Source organism: Macrobrachium nipponense, chromosome 45, assembly GCF_015104395.2.
Source record: "Macrobrachium nipponense isolate FS-2020 chromosome 45, ASM1510439v2, whole genome shotgun sequence".
NCBI lineage: Eukaryota > Metazoa > Arthropoda > Malacostraca > Decapoda > Palaemonidae > Macrobrachium > Macrobrachium nipponense.
Window position 1 is genome coordinate 5315451 of NC_061105.1, and position 12630 is coordinate 5328080.

Genomic DNA, 12630 nt, shown 5'->3' on the forward strand with positions numbered 1-12630 from the left:
TGTCAGGTCAACCTACGCAACCAACAACGTCTGCCAGAAGGAGGTGTAACCTCCGCGTCCTTTTCTCATAAGCGTTCGAACGTCGTTATGGAGATTAAACTATTCGTTGTCGAATTTTTATTCGGCCTTTTCTAATACGCTGGGATGTCTGGTCTAACAGTATGAGAAATACTCATGGACTGAATGCATCTAGTAAAAAAAAAATGGGCTTGGAAAGAGAGTCGAAACCGGTCAGGACCTATACACCACGTCTCTTATTTTCACCTGTGGTGATGTGTGATAAATCAATCACGTGCTAAAATGGATATAATCATCATATTGATGTATATATATATATATATATATATATATATATATATATATATATATATATATATATATATATATGTGTGTGTGTGTGTGTGTGTGTGTGTGTGTGTGTGTGTATAACTGAATCACGAAAGTTAGGAACGTGATAAAATCCATAAATAAAGATTATCTTTTATAAATATATATATATATATATATATATATATATATATATATATAATCTATATATATATATATATATATATATATATATATATATATATCTTATATATACATATATATATATAGAAATATATATATATATATAATATCTATATATATATATATATATATATATATATAGATATTATATATATATATATAGATATATATATATATATATATATATTATATATATATAGATAGTATATTATATATATATATATATATATATATATATATATATATATATATATGCTCCATTATATTGAGTTTACATCTAGAGCACATAGGTCACAAGGAATTCCGAAAGCAAACGAATTAAGAATAAGCCTAAGAATGTCCGTGATTTGTGTTCTAAAAAAATCTAAAGTTTTGAAAATTAGAATTGTGGATCATAAAAGCAGAAAAAAAATAAAATGTAAGAAATCATGACGAGCTTTGAAAGCGAACGAAGTAAGACTAAGTATAAAAATGGTAATGATTTGTGTGAAAAAAAAAATACAAATCTAAGCTTTGAAAATCAGAAATGTGGATAATAAAAAAAGGGGGGAGGGGATAAATCATTAGTTAATTGATCACGCGAGGGCACTGCCTAATTAGGATATTGCATACACGATTAACATGCAAGAGGGTCGGTGCCGTAAGTCATAATGATGATAAGAAGCGTCAAAATAATAATAATAATGAGAATAAAATAAAAATAAGCTAATACGGAAAAAATATTAAGATGTTAGTGAATACAAAGATAAATATATAACAGTTATACAAAATCTACACAAATACAGAAACGTTTAAAAAGTGTAATAAAAATTACTAATGACGAATAAAAATAAAATTAAATAATTCTTACTGATATGATAAAAATTAAGTGCATTTGAATCCAAATAAAAAACAGACAGATATAAAAAATTTCAAATGACAGAAATAAAACACCAGTATTCTTGACGAAATGAATTACAATTACACATAAAAAAAACAATTTAGTAATGCAAAAAACAGAAACAAACCTAACCACTGCGGGGTTTAATATCCCCATTGTTTAAAGAGAGCCGTGAGCCAGATTATCCCCTGGTAAGTATTTTTCACAATATTCACGAATATTCCACCGAGAGAGAGAGAGAGAGAGAGAGAGAGAGAGAGAGAGAGAGAGAGAGAGAGAGAAGGCTCCGTTATCACGGGATACTCTCAACACCTAGATTTACCTGGATATAATTTCCAATCTGGAGATTCTGAAAAAAAGGGGGAGGGGGGTGTTTACAAAAGACCTAATTTAACAGAAGACCTAATTCACGTCCGTCTGAATAAACGTAATTGGTAGAGTGACGTTTCATTAACTCTGATTCAGACTTACTTTGCGTCGTTTAATCACGGTGATTCGGAAGGTCTCCTGCAAGGCTGTCATCTGACGGTAATTGTGTAACCTCATTAGATTCTGTGACCTGATCAGTATTGGAATTCAATGATGTTCAGATTTGTGACCCATTTCAACATTCTGACCAGTTGTATGACCTGGTTAAAGAGTTTTTTTTTACCACTTGTGTGACCTGGTTAAAGAGTTTTTTAGACCATTTGTGTGACCTGGTTAAAGTTTTTTTTTTTTTTTACCAGTTGTGTGACCTGGTTAAAGAGTTTTTTTTACCAGTTGTGTGACCTAGTTAAAGATTTTTTTTACCAGTTGTATGACCTGGTTAAAGAGTTTTTTTTGACCAGTTGTGTGACCTGGTTAAAGTTTTTTTTTGACCAGTTGTGTGACCTGGTTAAAGAATTTCTTTGTCTACCGTTGCTTGTGTGGACCTTGGTTTTAAAGAGTCTTTTTTTTTACCAGTTGTGTGACCTGGTTAAAGAAGTTTAAATTTCTTACCAGTTGGTGTGTATCTGTTTCTAGTTTTTTTGTTTTTTTTACCAGTTGTTAAGACCTGGTTAAAGTTTGTTTGACCAGTTTGTGTGAACCAGGTTAAGAATTCTTTCTAAACAGTTGTGTGAACTGGTTTTTTTTTAAGAGCCTTTTTTTTTACCAGTTTGTGTTGACCTGGTTAAAGAGTTGATTTCTACCAGTTGTTGATCTGTTAGATTTTTTTACCAGTTGAAGACCTGGTAAAGTTTTTTTTGACCAGTTGTGTGACCTGGTTAAAGAGTTTTTTTTACCAGTTGTGTGACCTGGTTAAAGAGTTTTTTTGACCAGCTGTGTGACCTGGTTAAAGTTTTTTTGACCAGTTGTGTGACCTGGTTAAAGAGTTTCTTTCTACCAGTTGTGTGACCTGGTTAAAGAGCTTTTTTGACCAGTTGTATGACCTGGTTAAAGTTGTTTTAGACCAGTTGTGTGACCTGGTTAAAGATTTTTTTTGACCAGTTGTGTGACCTGGTTAGTCTTTTTGACCAGTTGTGTGACCTGGTTAAAGAGCTTTTTTGACCAGTTGTGTGACCTGGTTAAAGTCTTTTTTTACCAGTTGTATGACCTGGTTAAAGTCTTTTTGACCAGTTGTGTGACCTGGTAAAAGTTTTTTTACCAGTTGTGTGACCTGGTTAAAGAGTTTCTTTCTATCAGTTGTGTGACCTGGATAAAGATTTTTTTTACCAGTTGTGTGACCTGGTTAAAGAGTTTCTTTCTACCAGTTGTGTGACCTGGTTAAAGAGTATTTTTTTTTACCAGTTGTGTGACCTGGTTAAAGAATTTTTTTCTACCAGTTGTGTGACCTGGTTAAAGAGTCTTTTTTTTTTTACCAGTTGTGTGACCTGGTTAAAGAGTTTCTTTCTACCAGTTGTTTGACCTGGTTAAAGAGTTTTTTTCTACTAGTTGTGTGACCTGGTTAAAGTCTTTTTTTTTACCAGTTGTGTGACCTGGTTAAAGAGTTTCTTTCTACCAGTTGTGACCTGGTTAAAGAGTTTTTTTTAACAGTTGTGTGACCTGGTTAAAGTTTTTTTGACCAGTTGTATGACCTGGTTAAAGAGTTTATTTACCAGTTGTGTGACCTGGTTAAAGTTTTTTTTTTTGACCAGTTGTGTGACCTGGTTAAAGAGTTTTTTTAGCAGTTGTGTGACCTGGTTAAAGAGTTTCTTTTACCAGTTGTGTGACCTGGTTAAAGAGTTTTTTTGTAACAGTTGTGTGACCTGTTTAAAGAGTTTTTTTTTACCAGTTGTGTGAACTGGTTAAAGTTTTTGACCAGTTGTGTGACCTGTTTAAAGCGTTTTTTTTGACCAGTTGTTTGATCTGGTTAAAGAGTTTTTTTTACCAGTTGTGTGAACTGGTTAAAGTTTTTTTCTACCAGTTGTGTGACCTGTTTAAAGAGTTTTTTTTTTTACCTGTTGTGTGACCTGGTTAAAGTTTTTTTTTTTTTTTAGTTTTTTTTTTTTTTTACCTGTTGTGTGACCTGGTTAAAGAGTTTTTTTTACCAGTTGTGTGACCTAGTAAAATTTTCTGTGAGTATCCGTGCGTGTTTTCTAGATATTGGTCAAAATCCTTTACTTTCCATTGTTCAGAATTATACCTTGATTGATCTTTCACCATGACTGGATGGACGCCTCCTCTTATGTTTCTCTATAAAGGGTATAAACCTTTGGGCGTATATTATACGACACGAACACCCGCAGTGTTTATATATACACACATATATAGGTATCTTATTAATCGTGCAGTTTCTATCACAGTCTCCAAATACAACTTAAAAATATCTAACCCTTCCTAGGAGAGCTGTTCATCTGCTCAGTGGTCTGGTTAAACTAGGATACACTAAACTCAATCAGTGGCGAGAACGGCTGCTGGAATCGAGTCGATACTAACGGAGAGACGATTCGCAATTGCTCACACGGATAATCCGGGCGATGGGAGAGTGTCACGAATCGCGTGGGTGTTCGCAGGTAAGACCATGACTTCCATAATAACCCATGACTTACATTCTACTCTTGCATACTATTACCGTGAAACAATCCTCGCATGACAGTTGACCACATTGCCCGGACACGCATGGGTTACATTAAATAATCCTACAATATATATTATATCAAAAGAGACAAAGGAGTTGTGGAATGAGTGTGTGTTGCTGTGAATAAACTGTGGCCAATGCTCAGACACAGATCGTCAAGTTATATAATTGTATGCAATAAAATGCAATAAAACTGAGGAAGGAATTATGTTACAGCTGAAAAAAAAGTTGCATTGGATATCAATATCACAGTTTGCTTTAAAAAAAAAAAAACAATGTTGGGTGCTTCTTAAAAGCTACAATAACTGCGTTCTTACGAAAGCAATACTGTGCTTTTAAATGATGAATACAGTCTGTGCGCTTCAACAATTCATACGCTGCTTTTCAAAGCAAAAGTGTGGAGAGATCGACCGAATCCCAGACTTACCTGAAAAGATTATCATTACTTCTGGTCTTGAGGAGCTCCGGACAGGTCTTCCGCTTGAACAGCCTCCACTTGGGGCCGAGCCCTCCCGGAGGACCGCGGATCGGCCGCGGCCCGTGGAGCATCCCGGGAATCCTGCCGCCGCTCACGGGACGGTACACATTGGGCGGCCCTTGGTAGTTGAGGCTCAAGGTGGAGCCCCGTCGCGCGCTCGCGCTCAGGTCCCGAATTGGGGAGCAGGGGATGGGCTCGAAGGGGATTCCATTGTGGGCCTCGTTAATTGGGGTGCTCGCGATGGGCTGCCTCCGGGCGTGGTAGGGCCTGGGATGTCCTCCTCCTCCTCCTCCAGGCCCTCCGGGCCCGGAGGCGCCCTCGAGGTCGAGGTCCCAGTCTTCCAGGTTCTCGAGGCTCAGGCTGAAGTTGTGCCCTATGGAGGCCGACGGGGGCGCCAGGGTTTCGTTCTCCTGAACGGCGGGGATGTGAGGTGGTTTGACCCTTAGGATTTTCGGCGACAAACTCGACATTCTTTTCTATATATAATTTCTTTTTGATTTTTAACACAAAATAAAAACAATATTTTACAATTTTTCAGATTCCTTACAAGGTGACTCAATAAAAAGCTAAATCACAATCGAACGTAGTGAGGCATCTTTGAAGTCGATTTTCTTAAAAACGCTATACGCGGCGAAACATTTGAGAACTAAACTGAAGGTCTTTGAAATTGTCACTGTATGCGAAATTAGTTAATCAAATCAAAAACGTAACTTCATACTGGCCTTCCTTGAAACTCGAATCAACTACAGTTAACCATACTGAGCTGGAAAGAGCCGCCCGACTGATATTATCACTAGAATAAACAACGGATCATTCCAGAATTGGCGCACCTGCGACAAACCATTCCAGAATCGAGCCACCTACGATGATGAACCATCTTGGAATCGGAACGCAAAAAAGTACCGAAGATTTTCAGAATCCGGAATCGAAAGTTCCAAGCGTGAAATTAACGCGAAACGAACTTTGAAGAATCATTCGGGTATTTTGCAACATTTGAATCAAGCACTGTATAGTTTCCTTGGTGCAATGCATGGGGACCGCCGCCGGCGAACACAAACATTAGCTACACAAACATTAATTACACAAACACTGGTTTAAGCACTGACTTTGATTTCACCTGCAAAGAAATAACATTATGTTCGTGGAAACCCAACACACACAAATATATGCTCCATTTCTATACCTTTTCCCCATTTTACTTATCTCTTATTTTTGTGAAGGATAACATTCCCATTCTACTCTTTCTATGTTGTTATCAATTTGTTACTACCTGTTATTTGCTTCTTTCTCTCTCAGTTTCTTATTCTACTTTGCCAGCTGACGGTCTTTGAGGGCTGTTCTACATGAATGGTTTCAATATAATAATAATAATAATAATAATAATAATAATAATAATAATAATAATAATAATAATAATAGTTGAAAAAAAAATCAAACCACGATCACCTCCATTTCAAGACTCATGCTACTTTGAGTATTTTAAAATCAATATAATAATAATAATCATAATAATAATAATAATAATAATAATAATAAGTGATAAAACAAACGTCAAACCACGGCCACGTCAGACCTAAAAGAATATCCTATTTCTCTTAATGAAAACAAAAACAAGCAAAATTCTCAAGATTTCTCGTTGAACTCTTGTTAATGGCATAACTTTGTTTAGGCACCAAGGGAAAAAAAACAAATAAATAAATTAAAAAAAACTGAACGAAGACATTACAACATCAGAGACAGATGGAGCAATTTGCTCCAAGTGAGACTTTTTTTTTTTTTTTTAATTTGGTGAAAATTTAAAATTTAAAATTTAAAATTCCAAAATCGGTGCATCGGGGCACTTCACAACCGACATAAAAGAAAAAGGATATAATTCAAGAATCGTACATAAAATTTTAAAATATATGGAAAATGTTGAAATATTTAGATCATTTCTCCCACAAAAGATTTTTTATCAATGCACACCAGAGAGAGAAAAGGAAATAACATATAGAGCAATACAAAATAACAAAAATATGAAGAAATATTTCATTCATGCATTTCTAACTATAAAGAATTTTCGACAAAAAAAAAAAAGAAAAAAAAGATAACATTCATTTCTAACAATGAACCATTTTAGACGCGCAAATACAAATAAAAAAACAACCACGGATTAAAAAAAAAAAAAAAAAACTCCTTAAGACACAAACGGTAACATACGGATACCGATTACGTCAGCAGGGGGTCAATACGCTTGCCGTTCAACTTAAGGTTTATCATTTCTTTTTTATACATTCTATTCAAGTCTATATTGGGACAAACGGATTCCGCTGGGGGAGGAGGAGGAGGAGGAGGAGGAGGAGGAGGAGGAGGAGGAAGAGGGGATTCAGAGGACACGTCAGTCTCTGTGTGGCGTTGCCATTGTTCCTTCTTTCTGACCGATTAACCCATTTTTTTTTTTTAATTTGGCAGAAAATCTAAAAAAAAAAATAGTATAAATGCAGCCACTTCCCCAATCATCGTGCGCGTCTTTCGTCTGTTTTCGATGTTCATATTATCAGGCGGAAGAGTTTTTTTATATATATCTTTTTTTATTTCGGTGAATCTGAAAGCAAAATATGATCTGACACTTGAACAGGCCGCTCAATCAATCAAACACTATTCGTATAATGCGAATAAATATTAATAACAGAGAAAAAGACAAGGAAAGGTATACAAAATAAGCATGAGAGAAGAATCTATATAATATAAAGAAATTGGAGAGAGAGGAGAGAGAGAGAGAGAGAGAGAGAGAGAGAGAGAGAGAGAGAGGCATAAGTCAACAAACAGTGAAAGAAATCATGAGTGTAAAAACATAAATGAGAGAGAGAGAGAGAGAGAGAGAGAGAGAGAGAGAGAGAGAGAGAGAGAGACGCGTGATCTATCCGTCTATCTAACACCCACAAAGTGCTTTAACGACGAACGTGCATTTTCCGAGCCTTGAGAGGGAGAGAGAGAGAGACAGAGACAGAGACAGAGAGAAGGAGAGATCGTTTGATCTACTTGACCCAAGAGCACACATTTGTGAAAGGTGACCTCTTTGGAGAGAGAGAGAGAGAGAGAGAGAGAGAAAGAAGGTCCTCCCCACAATCCCCCCACCCTCTCCCACCGCCTCGAATGTCCCGAGCCTGACATTTAACTTCAATAAACCTGACGCGGGACCTGCCTGAAGAAGAAAGGACCAGAACCATTGAATGAGACGTCTTCATTTTGGAGTGGTCCAAGTTCGTGTGAATAATCCTCAATTCGACGAGTCATTCTTTGGGTGGGTGGGTGGGTAGGTGGGGGGCGGGGCGGTAGGGGGCTTGGCCGCGCCCGGTTGAGAGCCATTAACTACCATCTCGACCTCAAAGTAAACGTCTCGTAACACAGGTGTTAAATCCACATATACCAGCGCATAAAGGCGTCAAGAAAAGGGGGCGTGAGACACGCACCCTCATCCCTACAGAAGTGCGAAGAAATCTATAGGATTTACCCTTTTATATATATATAATTACTTATTATTATATATATCATATATATCTATATATATATATGACGAGACAAAACCGAGGACGGGATGTATCGACATCACTTTACAAAGAACATAAAGTGTTCATAAAGGGATACGAGAATACGAGATACCATTCGAAATACAATGTTCGCCCTTTCTCTCTTTGTCTCATTAATGGTCGTGGGTGGGGGGGGGGGGGGGGCCGTTGTCTTTGCTTTATTTATACAAGCATATATAAATGCATAAACGCCAGCACACGCACACATATGCGTATACAAACATATATATATATATATATATATTATATATATATATATCTATATATATATATGTAATATAATATATATATATATATATTATATATATAAATATATAGATACTCACACACGAATATCAGACACCAAAAATATTCTGAACTGTTCAAACGGAAAATCCTCTCCCAAATGTCAAATATTCAGTTATATTTAACTGATCGATTGACCCACGCCGTAGAGGAATCCTCTCTTCGATTAAAAAAAGAAAAGAAAAAAAAATAGAAAAAAAGTTTAAATCTATTCAGGAAAATCTTAACGAAGATTTCCCCTAAGTGCGTGGAGAAATTCCATAAAAGATGTCTAGCCATATTCCAGGAAAATATTCACCTCTCTCTCTCTCTCTCTCTCTCTCTCTCTCTCTCTCTCTCTCTCTCTCTCTCTCTCTCTCTCTCCCCGAGTGCTACATAAGGATTGCCTTGAATACCTTCATAATAATTTAAAAAAAAAAGCCTCAAGAATTTTGTTAAGTGTTGTGTGTATTTATACATACACAGTTATCAAGGTGTGTCCACGTCATGGTACGCAAGCTTGAGTACACATGTCTAAATGAGTATCACTCTCGATAAAAGCATGAACTGAGTACCTGGTATTGAGTCGACTTTGGTCGGTGATAGCCCGGGTGGAGAATAGTATGGGACTGGCGCTCTAACCCAAAAATACTGGCCGTGAGGCAGATCATTCGCAACTTCTACAGTAGCTTCATAACCCCCTAAGGAGGAAAGGGGTATGTATGTGTGTATATGTATGTGTATGTATATATATTATGTATGTATATATGCGTGTCAGTATATATGAATATAAATATATATACGTATACACATGTATACAATACTTGTGTGGTTCAGTTGGTAGCAAAGGATGTATATAATCTGCCGTGTCAGTAATATATATATAAATATATAATTATAATACTATATTATATATATAATATCTAATATATATCTTATACGTATCTTATATATTGTATACAATGACTTGTGTGGATCAGTTGGTAGCACCTATCCTTTTCAATTCTGGGATCTCGGTTCGATACCGATGTGTCAGAAAAGTATTTATAAATATATATATATATATATATATATATATATATTATATATATATATATATATATATGTGTGTGTGTGTGTGTGTGTGTGTGTATGTATACATATACTATATATATATATATATATATATATATATATATATATATATACACACACACACATACTTATGCTCTACCAAACTTTCTCGTGAAACAAGTAAAAGAAGAGAGGAACTATTCAAACTCTCAGAAAACGGATAGGGCCCACAGTAAAAATAATAATAATAATAATAATAATACTAACTCCCCCACATTTCCCCATACCGAAGTTTCCCCACGATGGAATCTACAAAAAAAAAATCCTCGGAGCATCGTTTACATCATAAGGTGATTCTGGTAAAAACGTCGGAAATTGTTCAGGAAACAAAAAAGTTATTAAATAATATTGCTGAACCACAAAAGCGATTAATAAGAAGAATAGAAAAGTTATGTAAAAAATTTTCAGCTAAACGCAGCCATTGACAGAATATGTTTAAGAGAAGGAATTCTTCCAAGATGATATATTTATAATATATTTTTTTTGGGGGGGTAGGTCTATCACAGTCCTCCAATTCGACTGGGTGGTATTTATAGTGTGGGGTTCCGGGTTGCATCCTGCCTCCTTGGGAGTCCATCACTTTCCTTACTATGAGCAACGTTTCTAGGATCACACTCTTCTGCATGAGTCCTGGAGCTACTTCAGTCTCTAGTTTTTCCAGATTCCTTTTCAGGGATCTTGGGATCGTGCCTAGTGTTCCTATGATTATGGGTACAATTTCCTCTGGCATATCCCATATCCTTCTTATTTCTATTTCCAGTCTTGATATTAGGTTATTATATTATTATTATTATTATTATTATTATTATATTATTTTATTATTATTATTATTACTATTATTATTAAATAAAACCCAACAATTATATCAAAATATTATATATATCTTTTGTAGTAACAAGACAGCAAGGTTTCCTCTGCTAAAATAAGCGATAAGATGTAAATGAAAAAAAAAAGAAAAAAAAAACTATGACAAAACCATACTTATTCCCAAAGACAAAACTTTCCTAAAACTCAAACAAGAGAGTAAAAGTATAGATCGATGGAGACGACTATTTTTCTGAACAGTCTTTTAAAGGATATAAATGTTCAAATAGTCTAAGAATAATTACAAAATTCTGACAACTCTTCAAGACATTTTCATTTTAAATTTCACAAAATAAAGGAATTCAAAGTAATGGACACTAAAGCACTCTTATTGAAATTCTCTAAAGTTAATATGTTTGTCAATGGGGCTTCCATGAAGACATAACAAAAGTGATAAATTAATAACAAAAATAGGTACACACAAAAGCAAAAGCATAAAAGATAAGACTCTGAACTAACGTTATAGACTTATACAAAGTTAGAATCCTAAGGAGGATTCAACGTCGACAAAGAATAATTAAATAATGGAATATTAAGGAAAAACGAAGCCAGTTATATCACAGCAATTGATAATCACCCATGTTAGAATCCTAAGGAGGATTCAACGTCAACCAAGAATAACTATTACAACGGAATATTAAGGAAAAACGAAGCCAGTCATAACACAGGAACTGATAAAATCACCAGAAAATTAAAGTAAAATCGAGGGGGACGCCATTCCCAAGATGTCCTCAAAGGAAGAAATGAGCAACAGATCATAATTGGGAGGAAGGATCGCCTTCATCAGAGAGAAAATAATAAATCTTCCTCATAGGAGATAATGACCCTCATCTGACCTTCTTAAAGGGAGAAGGGGGGACCCCTCCTCTTCCTCCTTTCTCTCTAACCTCCTTCCCCCTCCACCATCATCTCCCCACTATCCAATCCTCTTCCCTCATCTCTGCCTGCCTCCCCTCAGTCCCTTCTTAACCCCCTCCCCTCACTCCCCGTCTCACCTACGCCTCCTTCCACTCACTCCCCCACCCGAAGCCCCTCGGATCCCCCCCTCCCCCAGGGTCCCTTCCCCATTGGAATCTATCGGTTAACGCAGACATGAATCGGAACAAGGAAAATCAAAGCGGTGAGAGAGAGAGAGAGAGAGAGAGAGAGAGAGAGAGAGAGAGAGAGAGATGAATGGAAGCACGCACAGCCAGAGTTGGTAAGATGATGATGATTCAGTTTACATAATGATAATGAAAATAGTAATATGATGATGATAGCGATGATGATGATGACATAGTTTACATAATGATAATGAAAATGGGAAGATGATGATGATTATACAGTTTATATGATGATAATGAAAATGGTAATATGATGACGATACATTTATATGATAATAATGATAATGGGAAGATGATAATGATGATATACTTTATATGATGAGAATGACAATGGCAAGATGATGATAATGATGGCATAGTTTATATGATGATTATGAAAATGGTAATATGATGATGATGATGATGACGACATAGCTTATACGATGATAATGAAAATGGGATGATGATGATGATGATGAGTTTATATGATTCTAATGAAAATGGTCAATTTCCTTCCCAGCGCCGAATGACCTCGTAGGTCCCAGCCTCCATATTCCACTCCAGTCAAACAGGAAACATGGCACAAGGTAATAATACTAATTAACAAATGCAATACTGTTAATGATAATGACAGCAACAACAAGAATGACATGACAATGACGCTGATCATGTCAGTGACATGCCGGAAATGTTAATTAATGATAGTGAAAGTGATGACGTTGAGAGAGAGAGAGAGAGAGAGAGAGAGAGAGAGAGAGAATTTTGTTCAGTGATAGGAGGACTGATAATTACACAAGAACGAGCACACAAGGGAGAGAGAGAGAGAGAGA

The 12630-nt window shown here is 35.8% G+C and overlaps 1 protein-coding gene across 1 annotated transcript in view; it reads right to left on the reverse strand.

Moving 5' to 3' along the window:
- LOC135214064 (rap1 GTPase-activating protein 1-like) overlaps positions 1-12630 on the reverse strand; it is a 767625-nt gene that overhangs the window by 649604 nt on the left and 105391 nt on the right. The window contains exon 2 of the mRNA XM_064248177.1: positions 4858-6025. Coding sequence (XP_064104247.1) covers positions 4858-5378 — 521 coding nt within the window. The 5' untranslated portion in view covers positions 5379-6025. The remainder of the gene's footprint in view (positions 1-4857; positions 6026-12630) is intronic.